This window comes from Ctenocephalides felis, unplaced genomic scaffold, assembly GCF_003426905.1.
Source record: "Ctenocephalides felis isolate EL2017-DRISC unplaced genomic scaffold, ASM342690v1 CF-g0.4_SCAFFOLD_01886, whole genome shotgun sequence".
Classification (NCBI taxonomy): Eukaryota; Metazoa; Arthropoda; class Insecta; order Siphonaptera; family Pulicidae; genus Ctenocephalides; species Ctenocephalides felis.
The window spans coordinates 41,789,401-41,808,447 of NW_020538040.1; the positions used below are offsets into that span (position 1 = coordinate 41,789,401).

Below are 19,047 nucleotides of genomic sequence, written 5' to 3' on the forward strand. Positions count from 1 at the left end.
ATTTTTATACATTTTGATTTTACATACATATCTTTTTAGTACAATTCATAATTATATTATTATTCCTCCAGCATGTGAATCGGGAACGCTACTCTTGAGCTAATCCCGCCACAAAAATTGCGCCATTAAAATAATCGAAAAGTGCTCATGCCTACTCGCTTGCACCAGTCTGTCAAGTTGCGCGAAAAACACCCCACAGACGCTACAGAATACATGTGCAAGTCGCAGGTTGCGCGGTTATACAGTTACGTCTGTTGCCGGCTTTAAAGTTAAGTAAAGTAGATAAAAGTTACACATCAATTTATTTAAGATCATGGACGATCTGAAGCCATGTGAATGCATCGAGTTGCAAGTAGAGAAAGCTATACGACGCCTGGTAGCAACATTTAGAGATAACGAACCGCCTTGCGCGGAAGATTTTGCCCAATCACCAATAGCGTCGTATAACCTCCAAACGTTAATCTATATACTTATGGCGCTACTCGTAGCTTTCATCACGTATTTTATCATGAGCCGGCCCAACTGGAACAGAAATGCCGACAAGGAGTTTAAAAATCGCAATGCTCTGGACCAAGACCAACCCCTACCTCCGCCAGCATCTGTTGATAAATGAAAATTGACATTCTCTATATTAAATAAATTTATAGACTTCTGATGAAGACAATAGTCCTTAATCAATTGGAGATAATTATAATAAATAAGATAGGATAGATTTTGTCCTATAATCAAAAAACACCACCGTACATGTATATTGCTAATTTTTATTAAAATACACAATAAATTAATTACTTAATGTTGCTTGAGTTATTTTATTTATTTGTTTTTTAAAATGATGCTTTATTGTTATGTGTTTTTTGCTAAGAATAGAATTTGATCGTTCATTTTTTATATACAAATGTATAAAAAATGCTTGATCTTCAACTGTATTTTAGTATAAAGTATGTAAATCACATGCTATTTTCTGTAGATATCCATGAGATGTACCAATATTTGATACAATTGATTATATTAATCAGATATTCTTTCTATTAAAATTTCAATACACTAATATTATTCCTAGGTAATATACACACATAATTACTTACATTTAACAAGTCTAGATATTCACAAGCAAATGTAAATTAGTGTCCCGTTTCATACACCGTTAATGAAAGTTGATCATTTTTTGAATAACATGCAATTTCTTTATACTTTAAAAATGTATTATCTTGGTGATTAAGTGTCTAAAAAGTGATTAATTAATAATAAAAAGTAAATAATAAATTGCAAAATTCATCGGCATCTCTTAGAGAATTAACATTTTGTACGCAGATAGGATTTTATTTTATGCCACAGAATTTCAGCACTAATTTCTTCCGATGTAAAATATAAGGAGCAAAAAGCTGTTATGTTTCCTCTGAGCTAATAGATATAGCAAGGATACACGTTAATATGTGTTGTTTATCTTTCATATCACATACTTTCATAACATCGGGATTCGTTATATAATATCAGGATTATAATTTCATTCAAAACACATTTTTATATACATATGCATTAAATATAAAATATAATTATTATTGCTGAAGATAATAAATAATTAAAAGAAGATAATTTAGAAGTCATAAATATATATTTATATTATCTTTGGAATTAGTATGTTTGGAAAGCTTATTACATACAATAGTATAGTTATTAATCACAAAGTTTCAAATTTAATAAGGCAACAAGTTTATAAATTAATTAAATATTTCGGCACATCTAAAACTTTTTATATATATTTTTTTTTGACTAGTTTATGCAGAAAAATATTGATTTGATAAATATATATACGTATGTATAAAATATGCATATGCTTAAGAATACTATATAGTAGTTAAAATAGAAATTACATGTAACAATATTAGAGCTTATGTAGTAAAATTTAGCACCAACAATATAACAGTCAAATACAATTCACAACAATAAAAAATGACTATGATAAAATGACTAAGTTCTTTGCGCTTGAGTTTCATCAGTTGAACATATTACCAACATATAAAATATATTTTAAGCAGCCTTTTATAACATTAATGAAAATAGTGATGCATAGTTAATCTGCTGCATCCATATGGATTTAATAGCCTTTCTTCTTAAAAAGTTTTGTTTTTTAAATTAATTAAAACATTCCAGGGCGATCAGACTCTCGATGACCAGATTTTTCATAGAACATCATATCCTAAAAAAATAAATAAGTATAATAGTTTTATTGTTGAAATGCAATATTTGAAGCTATTGAGTAATATGGAAGATTTTATTGGTGTTTTTATTAAATTGTTTTCGCAATTAAAGTATTGTTGAAATATATTCACCAAAGAACGTCTGGCTGATATTAGCATAAAACTAGTTATTTGTTGCAAAAGTTCACCTATTATATGCTCTCATTATAAAAATCGTTTTGAAAATAATTCAACATAAACTGAGATTATTAAGAACAAGAAAAGTTTTATTGACATGCATCAAAATTATACATTTCACAAATTTTAATATAATTTTTTGTTTAGGAATATTGTATTTTCTATTTGAAGTAGAGGATTATAAACATTATAATGATTTTATATTTTGTTATGCAATTATTTTGTCCTTTATTTCAAATGATATATTTTATACATACCACTAAGAATACAGCACCGAGCAGTACTGCTTTCATTTTAACATCTAAGTCCATAGGAAATGAAACACCAAAATAGTCCGCATCTGTGAATAGTTCTCTCAATATTCCACTCCATTGTTTACTAATTAATCCTATTTCAGCTGTACCGTCCAATGTTAGAATCTGTTAAAAATTAATAAAACATGAACTTTATTGTTCATCTGATTTCAAATTTCTGAAGCTTGTTTGAATCATAAGATTTTCTAAAAATTCTGGTAAAATATAGAATAATAAATTAGATGGTATACTTTATATAACTTTACCCTAATGAAAAATTGTTTATGCCAGTTTGAAAATTTATGATTCATTATTCGAACAAACATAAAAAAACCACAGTGATATTGGAAAACTTGTGTGGTATTAGTACAATATACAGTCCTTGTTACTTTCGTTCATTCAAAGTATTTGATAGAAAAATTGATTTATCAACAAGTCAAAATATTTTAAATTTTGAATAAATTTTTATGAGTATGAAGACTTTATAAAATATATTTAGTGCCGTTTATTTCTCAAATAAATTTAATAATTTGATTCTAGTTTTCTAACATATAATTTTAAAAATCATCCTTTGATGAAGGCATCACATATCACTGTTTGCTATATACATACTTTGAAATCTACATTTCCACCACAGCTAAATCTACACATTGGGCCTTCCATCTTAAACACAGGATTACCTCCTGCGTCCTTAATTATAAACGTTGGAGTTAGAATAGACCATTCTTGTTCAATTGTACCTATTACTGTGCCAGGAGGACTGGAAACTTCCATAGTCTAAACAATTAATTTTTTTGTATAATGAACAATAGGCAAAAATACTATTAATAATTAATTAATTTCTACATGCCTGTAAACAGCAAGGAAAGCAGCATGACATGCATGCAAGTGGTCTATGAAGATGTATGACTTGATTTTTATAAATGTCCATAATTTTCATTTCGAAAGGTCTCAATGGCCCACAGAAGTTTCTGGTGCAGCAGTCAGTTTGTTCAGCAGCATAAAAAACTTTATCACCATTTCCATTTTTTATTGTAAATTTATTTTCGGTTTCAAATGTAGTAAGGACTAAAATATAGTAGAATGTTATTCAAATTGGTATAATCTCCTTGTATCTTAATAGAAAAAATTCTTATCTTCTAAAATATACTTTTATTTCATCATATTATCAAATTATAAATTAATAATATATATTTAAATAGTTATATTATGAAAAACTAATCAGTATCAAGAATGCGGGAAGAAGACATTTGTATCAATTTACCTTCGAGTATTTCAACTTTTTGCTTGACGAGTAATTTATCAACAGTAGTAAGGTATTCCAATCCTGGCGGACAATTGGGGGGCCTTTGCTGCATACTCATCCATCCATCTAAGAAAATAATAATAAAAAATTAATCCATTATTTATATAGTATTATATATTAATATATTTGTTCTCTTATCTATAGTGATCAGTAGTAGCAAAACCAAATATATATACAATTTCATTTCATGTATTTAAATGTTTACATTTAATTATAAACATTTCAATCCATAACATATAACACTAAAATCTTTACAGGAACGCTGATGGCATGCTCATGAATCAAACACATTTGAAGAAAACTATGGAGGAACAAATTGCGACAAACGGTGAGTTTTTTTTTAATTCAAAGCTGTTTTATATAATACGATTACATAGCTTATTGGAACATTATTTATATTTATATTTATATTTATTTGGCCTCTTATTGGAACATTATTTCATGTCAATAATTTACGGACTGTAACAAGCCTTTCCGCAATTTGTTATAACTATAATCGTTTTGCTTTCGCCAAATGTAATGAACGAATACAATTGATCCATCACATATTATATAATAGAAAATTGCGAAGCAAATGATATATATGATGCATGTGCAATTCTTATTAAATTAAAATTAAATTAAAATTAAATTGAATAAAAATTGCTTTTTGGAGAAAATATATGAAAATGACAACTCAATCTTAACTAAAGCTTATAACTTTTCACTGAATATGACCGTTATACCATAAACGGTTCTCAAATATTTGTTATAATTACAATCTGCCTCGTATTCAGTAATTTTGGTGAGAAATGACTAAATATAAGATTTTAAAATGCTACCCAGTGGTAGTCATTTTAGATTTAAAAACGGATGGCATAAAATTACAGGACAGTAATAATAACTTTAAATTATATGTTATTTACTAAATCTAATGGGTTAGTTCTTTTGAGTCTTCTATTGAGTATACATATTTGATAAGAACAGGTCTTTGGCGAGAGTTCTCAAATATAACTAACTATTATCATTTTTGTATGATGTATTAACAATTACTGATCATAATGGAATTAGAAATATGAATTTTTGTAATTTATTTTTAAAAACATGTACACGCATAAAAATAAAGCCATAATTACATAACATTTATTTTCACAGCTGGAAATAGATTATGGTTCTCGGTCAGCGCAATAAATTCTTTCATTATTTATCGTGGAATTATATTAATATTATATTCTTTAGATACTTGTACTTTGTATTTTACTTTTGTTAGTGTTTTCACAAACTCGATTTGTGTGACTTTTGTATGCAAAAAATATTGAAGAAACAATCGAAGATTTGCTAATCGTTTGTGGAAGTTGAGTGAAAATTAATAATATTTTACAACTTTTTAATTATCACCCAAATGACACATAACTGCACTTGACAAGAAAGTGAATTTAATTATGTTATACATCTTATAATTGAAATCAAGTTTTGTACCTCTTTTCTTCATCGGTAACTAACTTCGCATATCCTTTCCTTTTTGGAGGTTTTTTCACGTGCAATGCATTTTTGCAATTTTTAAGGAAATTTCTAAATGAACATTTGTTTACTTTCTTCTTCTTCAACTCCGACAAATGTTTAACGAAAAAGTTCTTGATGACTTTAGAATAATTTCCATCGCTGGTCGACGCACCCAGTATTTCTTGAGAGTAGGTAAGAGTTTTCGTAGGATCGTTTATTTTATCTTTAGAATCATCTTTGGATTTATCTTTCTTGCGTTTATCTCCTTCAGATTTGTCTTCTCTTGATTTGTTCTTATTAATATTAATGTTCGACATTGCACTTTTTTATAACCGGGCAGCAATTTATAACATGACAATAAATAATAAAACAAAAGAAGGTTATTTTAGACAAAACATTGATATTTTAAAAATATTCGCTTAAAACATAGTATCACTACTTAAACTTATAAAACAATATCAAAGCAATAAAAATAAAAATACAAAAATTGCTGTATTTTACAAATTGTCCAAATTATATCATTTCAATATGATGAAATTGTATCATTTCAATATCAATTTGAATTGTCCTTGCTTGATATTTACGGCGATGATTTAAATTTAAAAAATGTACGTTAATAGACAACAACACTTATCTTTAGTTCAAATTAAGGTAAATAAATCATTATTAACACGTGTTTAGATTATTTCCAGCGCACTGATAAAAATCATAAAACATTTTATAAAATTGTGTATAAATTGATGAAGTTCAAACTGATCACATTGCACTCTGATTATTATACTGTTCAAATAAAATAATTAAATCAATTAAAATATTTTTTATATTTAAGATTTTTTAAATTTATATTTTTTATAAACATGTTACAAACAAACACACAATAGTTTGTCGACTAAAATATGAAACTAAAAAAATACACTTTTCGAAAAAATAACTAATTTCCGAAAAACAGAGCCAATCAAACGCACATGCTAAACAAACAATACTGACTTCGGACAATCTTATCTCGAATGATAAGACACGTTACTGGCACATTTATGTTCACGAAAACATTTTATTTGTCTTTAATAGAAAATTGTTATCACTCGATACATTCAACAACCGACTGCCGGTTCAGTTCGATTGTCGTCCTGAACAAACTTAACCAACACGAGATAAACCCGAGTCGTTAGTGTCATTGTTAAGTTAGAAAAACGCAGAGCCGGCCGTTTCGGTTAAATCGTTACCAGATTCAACAGGTCCGGCGGCGCCAGGATATACGGCGTCTGCGGAATTCAGATCGATAGCACAAACCCCCGAGTCGTTTACTCAAAAAAATTTATCAACTTTTTAACTTCCCGTAAGGTAGTTATAGTAATGGGCCGAAAATCGAAAATGAACATGTTTGCATATTTTCACGTTTTGAAGGTTTCTGAACATTTGGCATACCTCATTATCAGAAAAAATGTGTATGTGTGTGTTTTGTTGATATTGATAGGGAGATGAGCAGATTAGTTTTTGGCAAAGGCAGGTCCAGCCGTTACGGAGATATGAAGCAAAGAGTGCAGATAATAGAAATCGAGGATTTGAGAGAACGGAGTATCCGATTTGAATGATCCAAAAAACATTCAATTTGTAATGATTGGGAGAAGTTGTGCTTAGTTTTTAGCAAACGCAGGTCCAGACGTTTTGGAGATACCGAGCTACGCAAAACTTGGCAGTTTTTGAGAGAAGTAAGCATCCGATTTGAATGATTCAAACAATATTCTGCTTGTTTTGACAAAATAATTGCTTTTGGAAAAAAAATATTTCAAGTTTTTTTCTATTTTTTTATGTCGTAAGTAATGCAGATTTTAAGTTTAATTCTGGCTAAAGTTCCGAAGCTCACTTATATGCTTTAAATAAATAACTTTAACTTTGAAATTCAGTTTATATCATTCTTATAAATATTAGACAATCTTATAGTATTTATAATAATCTATTTCAAAACATTTAATATTCCACGAACATTTCGTTACGGTACGGGAAGTTTCAGCAATTTTCACCAGCACGATGCCATACACAACTAGTTGCATTAATAATTGTGCATCGTTTAAAATGATATTATATAGTTACTCATACACTAATTAAAAAAACAAAATGCATTTATGCTTATAATTTCTTCTCGCATGTATTCTCATATTTTAACTAACTATTAGTACATATTGAACTTTTTAACGTGTTAAGCGATAACATCAGAAACTCCATTAGATAATTTAGTTAAAAATTTATCAAGGAAACTCAGAGGCTGATTCTGCCGTAAACTAGACAATTGTTATGGCAAGGCTATGTTTTGTAGCAGTTTTCATACAAAATCGTACTAAATACTGCCAAAAGCCATGTTGTTGCTGTGCAGTCAGGCGTTGCATAACAACTGCCACATAACTTAGCATTGCCTTTATTACTTACTTTTTGTTTCCTTAATAATAAAATTTATTAAAACATTCTAAACAAAAATGTGGTGCGTGATAAACCTTACCGACCTTTGGTCACTGCCGACTGAACGGAAAGGACAGCAAATTCGGCACCGAGTTCAACGTGTTAAACAGCAAACAGTCAAATTTTAAATTTGCGTTCAGATTATTCTTCCAGAAATAATATTCAGTAAAATGGCGATATTTCCTAAAATTTTTATGAAATTCTTCAAGTTTAATAATAAAATTTGTTATTACTAAAAAAATACTAAATCAGTAGTTTTTATTATATAGCAAACTAGCTAGTTTTCAGTTCGTGTGCAGGCTATTCCTCCAGTAACAATAAATAGTATCCAATTTTATTGAATTCTTTTAATTAATTCTTTAATTAAATTCTTTTAATTAAATACTAAAATTTATTGTTGTTCTTTATTAGAAAAAAATTACAACTGTAGTTTTTATTGAATATTCTATAACACAAATGGGTGATTTTTAATTTACATAATAACTGTAATTAATTGCAATTACATAATTCATATTAAAATTATATTTTTCTAAATTGAATAATTAATACAATAGTGATTCAAGTGATCAAGCCAATGTCGTACCAAAACTATTTAATTGAGGTTTAATTTATTAAGTATGTTAAAAAAAATAAACGAGTTGATATTAAACATTCAAATATCATTCGCGTTATCCAATGCAAAATTATCTAACATTATGGTTTTAATTAATAATACAACTTAAAATTGCAACTAAATGCATTATTATTAATATACAATTATGTTAGAAAAGTAAAATAGGGAAATTATCATACTTTACGATCATGTTTAGGGATTATGGATGATTTTGAAACGAATTTGTTTTGGAAATAAATTGTAAAATATTATATGTCAATCGAATTAAATGGTCTCAAATATTATTCGAACATGACTATAATTCTTACTACGAGACTATTACGACAATTTCAAATACGCAAGGATTTTATTTCAGAATTGCTGAATTATTTGAGGATAGATCTTCAAAGAACAAGATAAGCAATTCATTAAAATACCGTTAAATTCTATGATATTAGGCGAGAATAATATGATAAGCAACTTAATTGAATACACTAAAAATTATTAAAAAAAACAAATATATTGCATTTAGAACCGAAATCTACCAGCGACACTGGTGATTCTGGATCAGAGTATTAAATGATATTACGTTTAATAAATTGACATCAATTTGCTCGTTATACTTGACACTGAATATGAAACACCTACACATTGCGTTAGCTCAGAGGAGACACATTATCTAACTAGTTCGATATACATCAGACAGAGTATATAAATTCTTTTCTATTCTAAAATTCTATTCTATTCTAAAATTATTAATATCGAAATATGGATTCTAAAATGTGAAACCGCAAGTATATTTTATTCTTCAGAAATATAACGTAAATACTGTCCCATCGATAATTTTTATTAATATAAAACAGGAAATACCATTTTGAAAGATAATAAATATCAGAAGGAGAGAATAACAAAAGCAATAATATGCGTTATACGTTATATATAAATTAACTTCATCTTAAAAGAAAAACAATGATGACCTTACAGCTTCGGACATAATATGGAGATAGCTCTAACCAAAGTACTCTGATTGTCAGTATAAAACGTTTATAGTAGAATTATCGCATTATATGATTATATGCAAAACATATCGTATATATAATTCTGAGTTACAGCTGCATCCGAGCGAAAAAAAAATTAACAAAAAATACAAAAAAAATCAGTACTTTCAAATCAATTCAAATTTCAAAAATTAACAAAAAATCAGATCAGGCTTATTTTCGGGTTTTCGGAGATTTTTTACTAGAAAACTTGGAAGTATTGAAATTAATCTTTTTGGATGTTATTTCTTGTCCGAACATCCTACACCTCTACAAGCCGCACATTCGTCAAAAATTCAAAAACTTTCTTTTGGATAATTTTCGAAAATTTCAAAACTTATATATCAAAAGTATTGAGTATTCACTTGTGTATCAAAATATTGAGTGGATAGAGTAAAAAAAATAGCAATACGAACACAGCACTTTTTTGCACTGTTTATTAAATAATTTTAAATTTTACAGACGTTTGGAGACTAGGTTTGTCTTATCCTCCGTGTTTGTTATTATAAATTATATTAGACTGAGGATGAGACAAACCTGGTCTCGAAACGTTTGTAAAATTTAAAATTATTTAATAAATAGTGCAAAAAAGTACTCTATGTTCATATTTCTAATTTATTTGTGTGTGTGTGTTCTGACCAAAACAAGTCCAGATAGTACAGTGTGAAAGATTTCCAGTTTCATATCACATATTTTAAATCTGTATATTCTCGTGCAAATTTATATTACTAATTTCTGTATACGATTAAATGTCCTGAAACACGGGTTTCAACCGATAAATTGGATTGCCTGTGCCACGAATAAATTGGTTACATAAAATATGAAAATGAATTCAAAAATTTTTTAAAGAAAAAACTACAGGTTGTATTTAAGTGAGAGTTAATTTCTAGACATTGAACTTAGTTGTACAGTTGATAAACACGTAATTATAAATCGGTAACTAAAACCCAGTTCTGAGTTCTAAATTTTAACTATGAATTTTATATATATATATATATATATATATATATATATATATAATATATATAATTTAGTCAATTATTCAATTATTTTCTATAATAAAATACCATAGTATTCTAAGTATAATTGCTTGTTATTTTATGATGATGCAATCCATTTGCAAACAGATTGCCACATTATGAACACTTGCTTACGAGCTTTATCAAATTTGCTACTATAGACTTACACTGACTAACAATAACCCAAAGAATATTATCAACTCAGTTTTTAACACTATATACAAACATATTCAAAAATGCAGGACAATCACTTTGACTGCAAATAACTGGACCAAAGGCTTACACAGAAGGCTGTTCAAAGGCATACGAGCATAATGACATTTTATGACTTTGCAAGACTTATTAGTTTTAGGATAGTATTTCGAAGTTTATTAAAAATGAAAAAATCATATTAAGAGATAAATACTGTAACAATTAGTTCAGCATAAGATTGATTCTCCATAAGAAATAGTTTTAGCACAGTACTAGTTACTGCATAAATCAAATACTATGCTATTATGAATCTCTGATTTTTGCTTATATTACAAAATCATGCCACAATGCAATCAAATAATATCAAATTAACTATAAGTGTTTTTTATTATAAAACTTATTAAACACTGGTGTAACCACCGACTGCAAGAACTCAAAATATCCAGCATATATTGGAATTAATATTATAAGAGTATTGTGAATGAAACAAGTTGGTGTGTCCAAATTCCTATTGCATTTAACAGCGTAGTGCTTGAATTCAAAATTGTGTATATTAATTCATTTTGAAGAATTTAATTGCATTGAAAAAATATTATGTTGGTTTCAGAAACAAATATTTCATTCTGCAAGTCAAAATTTTATTTGGTAAATGGCAAGTAAGATTTAAATTAGTACCCTTGCATATTGACTAACTTTAAATTTATAAGTTAAAGTTTCATATTACTGAATATATTAATTCCAAATGATTTGCTAATTTAATTTTAGCAAACTGTAACAACATAAGTAATGTTTAATACAATTTTTCATTTTGCAATTCCTATTTCAATAACGACATCAAATCTATTTCCTTAATGTCTTCCATTTTTAATATTCATCTCATCTCAAATAATTTTATAGTTTATTACATTTTTGATGTGCCCCTTATTTTTTTAAATTGAGATATATCCAACACTTATGAACAGATACTTACAGAAATCGTTATCGTAAGAAGCATATTGAATAAACAATTTATTTAAAAATCTATCACATCCCTAAAATATTCTTTAGAACATTTTCGTTTCCACACATATATAACATGATTTTAATATTAGTCTTGAATATATATAATTATTACCTGGCTGCGGCCCAGCATTCCCAGGACCAGGCTGACTTACTATAGGAAATTGACCAGGACCTTGAGGTTGAGGAAATGGCCCTTGTGCTGGTGGAAATTGACCTGGGCCTGGTGGTTGTGGATAGCCTGGTTGAAAACTAGGGTTCATTGGTGGTTGGTAACCTGGAGGAACGTAACCACCTTGTTGTGGAGGAAACCCTTGGTATCCCTGCTGTTGAATGAATCAAAATTTAATCAAAGCAAATCAAGATATATGGATTATTTTTCTGGATTGCATTAAAGGGAATTAAATGTTATTAGATATGTTATTCGAGTTTTACCTGTGGCATCGGAGGATATCCTGGTTGTGCATTATTGAATTGAGGTGGTGGATAACCTGGTGCTCCAAACCCTGGTTGTTGGTTGTTAAATCCTATATTAGGAGGCACATGCGGATCACCTTGATAAGCCATTATTTTCACTAAGAATGTATTAAACGCGTTAATATGTTAAATTAAATTTGTCAAATCTTTCATAATCATTAAAAATCAATGTGCGTATTTCGATTGTCTCTTTAAGAGGTCATCATAAAATTATGATGTCATATCTTATCTATACAAATACGAAATTTCGTTGGAAACCCCCACGAACAGGCGCATTTGTTATATAATCAACGTATTAAAATTAATTTAAAGTTGATTTTTTTCTACGTGCCAAAATACTTTATTTGTAGACTACTTATATTAAGCAAATGTTATATTTAGCCTCTGTTTATATTTGGAATTAGAATTTAATAAGATCTGTCAACAGTGTCAACAGGCTTTATGCGAACGTTTGTAGATGGCGGAACTTGTTATAATGATCTTTGGGTAGTTTTTAGTTTATTAAGCAGTAATTTAAGGCATGTTGCTAAATTATACATATTTTGATCGAAAATTTTAAATAAATCTTATTCATTAAGATTGTTGAATGTAATTTTTCATTAAAACGATTTATTTGTTTATATCGAGGGATATTATTCGAGTATGTTAAGTCCCATGTGGCAACACCACAGTCAGTTCGTTTGGGGATATGGAGAGGTTGGTATTTCGACCTAGTCTTGAATATGGCTAGTCGTGAGAGCTCGTTCGCATCTTTTGTCAGCAGTAGCTCATTAAAAAATTATTACTCACCGGCTTAGTCTCGAGTGGATCAAATGAAATAATTTACAATGAACGAGTTAGTTTGTGATTAAAACTGCGATGGCTAAAGTCACAGTGTATAAAAGCTGTTTTTGCATCACGGCTACGTCAGTGACGCAAAGGAAAATGGTTCTTGCTGTTTCGGTACATGTTTGGTGACGAATACACAAGCATTATAGTTTAGGTTAAAAACTATTAAATAGTTAGCTAAAAATATCAAGTGAATCAAAATGCGTGAGTTCAAAGTTGTTGTTTTGGGGTCGGGTGGCGTCGGTAAAAGTGCTCTTACATTGCAATTTGTTAGTGGGTGTTTTATGGAAAAGTATGATCCGACGATTGAGGACTTTTATAGAAAAGAAATCGAAGTGGATAATTCGCCGTGCGTGCTCGAGATCCTGGATACTGCTGGAACCGAGCAGTTCGCCTCGATGAGGGACCTGTACATAAAGAATGGCCAAGGATTTGTCGTAGTCTATTCTCTGACTAATCACACGACGTTCCAAGACATTAAAAGCATGAAGGAACTTATAACTCGAGTTAAGGGAACCGAGCGTGTTCCAATTCTGCTGGTAGCGAATAAATCTGATCTGGACCATCAGAGGGAAGTGCCCACTAACGAGGGAAATACGCTGGCCCAGCATTGGGGCTGTCCCTTTATTGAGGCCTCGGCCAAAAACCGAACCAATGTCAACGAGGTCTTTGCCGAAATCGTACGAGAAATGAACTTTAATCCTGAAAAGGAGAAAAAAAGCTATTGTTGTTGTACGGTACTGTAACACCGATGTATTGTTTATTATTACTATAACCATATAATCCTAATGTTAATTTTATTTAGTGCATACTTGTGAAGTTTTACCAGGTGTATTCAAAAATAGTGCTCAATGTTAAATTAATCAAAAAAAACGTGGTCCCGTAACATGTGGCGGCCATTTTAATAACGTGCTATACGTCATTCAATAAACTGTCACAATTTTGGCCTAAACGAAATTTAAAATCGGACATGAGTGTTCCTCGAAGAAGTTGTCAATATGTGCTTAATGGTGCCTATTTAGTGCGCTCGAATACTTTAATGGATAACATTTGCAATTTTACAAATGAGCTGGATATTGGATTAAAATGAACAGTAGGTTAAACTCATATTTTGTTACAAAATTGACAACTGGCGTGGTTTTTGGACTGCTCAAACCAGTTCGCATTATTAGTTAGTTCGACTTGGCGAAATATATCAAAAATTTGTAATATTTGAGCTTACGGCGCGACCACACAAAATATATCAATTAATTATCGGTATACACTGTGACCAATTACAAGAAATTTTTAATCTTTAAACATAATTTTATACATAAATTTTATGCTAATGGATGTATATGCAGGTACTTGAGGCTTTCTCATTAAATAAGTTAAATGTTTGTATGTATAAAAATATTGTGCAACGAACCGGTCAAAAATAAAGTCATTGTTGTAATATTTTCATTATTACTACGAATAAGTTACCAGACACACAGTGCATTCAAAGATCTAAAAATCATAGACAAATAAGATGAAAAATTATTTTTGAAAAATTTAAGCACATTTTGTATTAAAGCCAATGTATTATGATAGATCGTTTTTATGTGTAGAATTTATTAAACAATATTTGTTAATATTTTGCAAGCCAATCGACCAATTTTTAATTTAATTCGCACTCAATTCCGAATGGCATTTTTCAAATATTTATTCCTGCATGCAGTTTCTTAAGTGTCAAATAATATTACCAGATATTGGATACATTTGCTAAATAGAAACATTTACATACTGGTATTGACTTTGAGATTCCTAGCCATTTTTGGTAAAAACAAATGCTCAATTTTTTCACATACTTTATGCTACGTTGTCGTCGATACCGGAGGTGTAAAATTGTACAGTTAATTTTTAATTCAATGTATATAAGGCAAATCCAAAAATAACAATAATTTTTAATGAAAAATATCTCAATTATGGGAATTATTCGATTTAAGAGCTTTTCAAATTGTTTCTATTTTACATCTAGTATTAGGATTAATTAAAACAAAGACTCAAACGAATGTTCAGAATTTTAGTCAATTATATTTATGAACAAACTTTTCAAACCGTTTTTACATGTTCATATAACATTTAGCAATGATTTTGTTATAGATCTTATTTGAAATTGGATTTCGACGTCATAATACGCGAGAAGAGCTCATAAATTCAATAACGACCAAAAATTATAGATTTTGAATTGATATTAATACAAAACGAACAATATCTTTAACTTTCGCGAAAACTAATTTAAAAACTACATTCTATTAACCGATCAATATTTTTTTATGTGAAACGGAGATTAATTTTATCAATTCAAAATGTATTTCTTAACGTTTTATAACGAGATGAATGAGATATCGTGTTATAATAATTATCGAACAAATAAGTGAAATTTTTGACTGAAATGTTTATTGTGTTTGTTGTGATTGAATGTGTGATGTGATAATTAATAATTTTATTTAAAACTGACTTCGACTCAAATCCTGTATCCATTAGTTTTCTTTTTAATTTAATTTATATCAAATGTACCTCATAGCAATGTAATACTATTGTTTCATTTAAATTTTTATGTTTATACATACATACGCACATGTATGTGCTACATAATACATATATATGTGTATATATGTGTATATATATATATATATATATATACAATATTAAGATTACTTGCATGTATATATAGTTTTTAGACAAATTATATTTTATAATTAAAATTTGTATTCGTTTTATGTTCATGAATCAATTTTATATCAAAGATGCTAATTAATTACTTTTAATGGGATGTATACAATATTTCGAACAAAAAATGTCATGCATGTTTTGTCATAGAAATTGAATTTGTGCTTGTGTGAGAGAGATAGTCACCATTTTGTGATATATATTACGTATAAATAAAATTCTATATAATAAAAATATGTGGAAAAACACACTGTTTTATTTAAAACTTTGTTGCAAAATTAATTCATTATGAATATATTTGTTAGTCATTAATTTTTTTTATATCTAAAAATAGTAATGTGTATGCTATGTTAGTTAATTTCGTTATCACTTCGAAAGATAAATTAAGTCTGGGTCTTCGAAATTAACGAAATCTCATAGTATTTCTCAATTAGTACATACATATCTTACATATAATCATGCTAAAATATTATTAAAATACTATAAATATTACGTATGATTATAATAAAGCGACATAATATATAAAAATAAAGGCTTTCCAACGTTTTTATACCGCACCCTCTTCCGTTCTTATAAAAATATTGTTGTGCGCCCCTCTTAAATTTTGTAACAATTTAATTTCGTAAATATCACACAAATATTATAATTTAATTATCTGACTATACATTAATATGAAATGCTATGTAAAAATATACGTCAATAATCATTATTTATTACTTTATCTTTATCATTTCAAAATTTTTTGTTTATATTCGGAAATACTATTTTGCAAACAGCTGTACACTCTGTCGCAACAGCCTCGTGCGCTTCACAGGTGGGGAACCACAGGTTTAATGTGAAATATTAAAAAATTCAAATCAACCACTTTTATCAGCTATTCTACGCTTATTTTAATATTTTTCGATTCATTTTTATAAATACTATAATTTTATGAAGTAAAGGGGTTTTAGATTCTTTACCAAAGAATTTAGAAGAAGTTTACTAAGAAGGGGAGACTTGGGCTATGAAGGGGAGAACGGGTACGGTTGTGTCACTTTTTTTATCAGCAATAATTTTGTTTCAATTTACCAGTTAGCTGGTAGAAAAGTGAATTAAATAAATAATTTAAACATTTATTTGCGTGGAAATACTGATTTTTTCCAAATTTTTATTTGGGCTCGCTTACCTTGAGCCTTTGGCCACTTACAACATTTTATTTAATTACATTGTATATTATTTTTTATATCATATTCAATCTCATATATCCTATTCTATAATTTTATTTTTATTTTTTTTTCTTCAATTATTTTCTTCAATTTTGATTTCTTCATTATCTTTCTACAATTCTTGCTCTTTCATTTTAAATTTCTAATTCTATTCAACTCCTTTCACTCTTCCTTCTATTTTATTTCTTCATTCTTTTTGTAATCTCAGTCAGTTTTAATGTTTTTTTATTTTTTTTAGAATTCTATTCGAATTCTATAATTTCTATTTTTACTCCTAATTTTTATTCAAATTTTACTTAACAATCCAATTCTATTTAATTTGAAATTCTATTTCAAATTAACTATATGTATATATTTTCTTAAATTTTAAGTCAATGACAGGATTCGATCCGAAGATCCCTGTCGATTAGTCATAAAATCAAATAAAATACATGTCACAACTTTTGAAAACAAATTATCGTTATGATTAGCTAAATCATCTAGGCAAAATCTGATTGCTGGTAATTAACTACAAATGTTCAACTTAAAGTCTATCTGTATACACGTAACAGTTATTATTCAATAATATCGAACAAAAAACTTACTTTTGGCTCTTTAAAAGCTATTCGGTCTACAAATTGTGTTAAAGTAGGACGCTGACTCAATACAGTAATGGAAACTTGTTCGTACAAACATACTTCATCTTTCTTCCTTTGGACTCTCTCAAAATCAGTACAGTTTAGCACTGATGACGACTGTCACTACCGTACTGTGGCACAACCGTACCCAGTCTCCTCTAATCATTTTCAATTTATATTCCTGAAACGTACTATGATTCATGGTCGTAGATTTATAGGCTCAAGTCATTCGCAAAAGTATTTTTTAATTTGTATTGAATCATGGCATTAATACAATATTCGCATTATTTAACAATAGATTCGTATTTTCGCATTAGGTAATACATTTTGTATGGGCCGTAAAAGAAGTGAAAGTAAGCTGACGTGACATAACTAAGATGATGGGTATTTAATACTTTCATTTGAAATATGGTTTATTAACGCCACAGGGAACATAAAAAAGTATCGGCGTTGGAGGACAAATATTAACATAATATATATATATATATATATATATATATATATATATATATATATTATAAATGATATGTAATCTGTAGGTTGTGGTAAATTGACTTCGAAACAGAGGAACATTACATTATGTATACATCCAGTCAACTACTACTGAGTTATTCTTTCTAACATTATTTTATACAATGTCTTTTTTACAACTGATAATTAAAAATTATCAAATTTGCTAAATGTTAACTGAACCGTTATATATATATATATATATATATATATATATATATATCCATCATTTATACTTTAAGATACAAATATCTTCCAGGTACTCTTATGACTACGTTATAATTTTTTTAGTTTGGACATATTTTCGAATTTTGTTATGATTTTTGTTAAATGCTCAAAACACTTTTTTATATGTGTGGAATTTGTTTAAATTTCTATTAGCGTTTTATTAATTACCATTTTTTTCATCTGGTTTGAATTTCGACAACTTTGAAAATAAGTGCGCCATTGGACAGCATTTTAAAATCTTATCTCTACAGATTAGTCACCAAAGTTACTGAATACATTTCCAGGTAGATTGCCATTATATGGATAATGGCAATAAAATAACTAGTGGGGCGCATGGCATCGTGCCTTAAGGCAAATTGCTAGAACTTCTCGTACCAAAATATATTTTTTTTAAAAATATTAACATTTTTGAAAAAAAAAAGTTTTCGGAAAAAAAAACTTTTTGAAAAAAAATGTTTTCTTTATTTTGAAATATTTAGAAAGTTCTGAACTTTTTTCAAAGCAATCGTACTGCTTTAACTGCATAAACTGCATAAAGAGACAAAATATCGAAGCGCGTAAGCGCCTCGTCGCCGTCTTACGGATAAACATTGGTACGGAACCCATAGGAAAGTAAACAAAATTTATACTCATTGTTAAAATCTCTATAAAATATCTGATAATCTGATAAATGGCATTTTTTTTTTACTTTTTTTCACTAGATCCTGCCTTCCTGAAAAATTCAGTTGTTCATCTTGTC

General features: G+C 28.4%; 2 protein-coding genes across 4 annotated transcripts; one reads left to right on the forward strand and one right to left on the reverse strand.

Annotated features, from left to right (window-relative positions):
* Positions 1-1,953: 1,953 nt before the first annotated feature.
* LOC113374576 (phospholipid scramblase 1) lies at positions 1,954-12,555 on the reverse strand. 2 transcript variants are annotated; one of them, XM_026614558.1, is made up of 7 exons: positions 12,185-12,555; positions 11,865-12,075; positions 3,933-4,040; positions 3,519-3,736; positions 3,281-3,445; positions 2,633-2,794; positions 1,954-2,197 (listed from the first exon to the last, which is right to left on the reverse strand). In XM_026614558.1, exons 1-7 carry the CDS (start codon positions 12,314-12,316, stop codon positions 2,138-2,140), a joined length of 1,056 nt encoding a protein of 351 aa, XP_026470343.1. In that variant the 5' UTR covers positions 12,317-12,555; the 3' UTR covers positions 1,954-2,137. The 2 variants fall into 2 exon arrangements, with proteins under 2 accessions (XP_026470343.1, XP_026470344.1); XM_026614559.1 differs by lacking the exons at positions 11,865-12,075; positions 12,185-12,555 and adding an exon at positions 5,433-5,888.
* Positions 12,556-12,921: 366 nt separating this feature from the next.
* Positions 12,922-15,371, forward strand: LOC113374578 (ras-related protein Rap-2c). 2 transcript variants are annotated; one of them, XM_026614561.1, is made up of 2 exons: positions 13,085-13,099; positions 13,264-15,371. In XM_026614561.1, exons 1-2 carry the CDS (start codon positions 13,085-13,087, stop codon positions 13,798-13,800), a joined length of 552 nt encoding a protein of 183 aa, XP_026470346.1. In that variant the 3' UTR covers positions 13,801-15,371. The 2 variants fall into 2 exon arrangements, with proteins under 2 accessions (XP_026470345.1, XP_026470346.1); XM_026614560.1 differs by having other exon boundaries at positions 12,922-15,370.
* Positions 15,372-19,047: the final 3,676 nt, after the last annotated feature.

Coding starts and splice junctions, on each gene's coding strand:
- LOC113374576 (XM_026614558.1), bottom strand. CDS start 12,316: ATGGCTTATCAAGGTGATCCGCATGTGCCTCCTAATATAGGATTTAAC. Junction 4,041..11,864: donor GAATGCTGGGCCGCAGCCAG/GTAATAATTATA, acceptor TTATTTTCTTAG/ATGGATGGATGAGTATGCAG. Junction 2,198..2,632: donor TCGGTGCTGTATTCTTAGTG/GTATGTATAAAA, acceptor TTATTTTTTTAG/GATATGATGTTCTATGAAAA.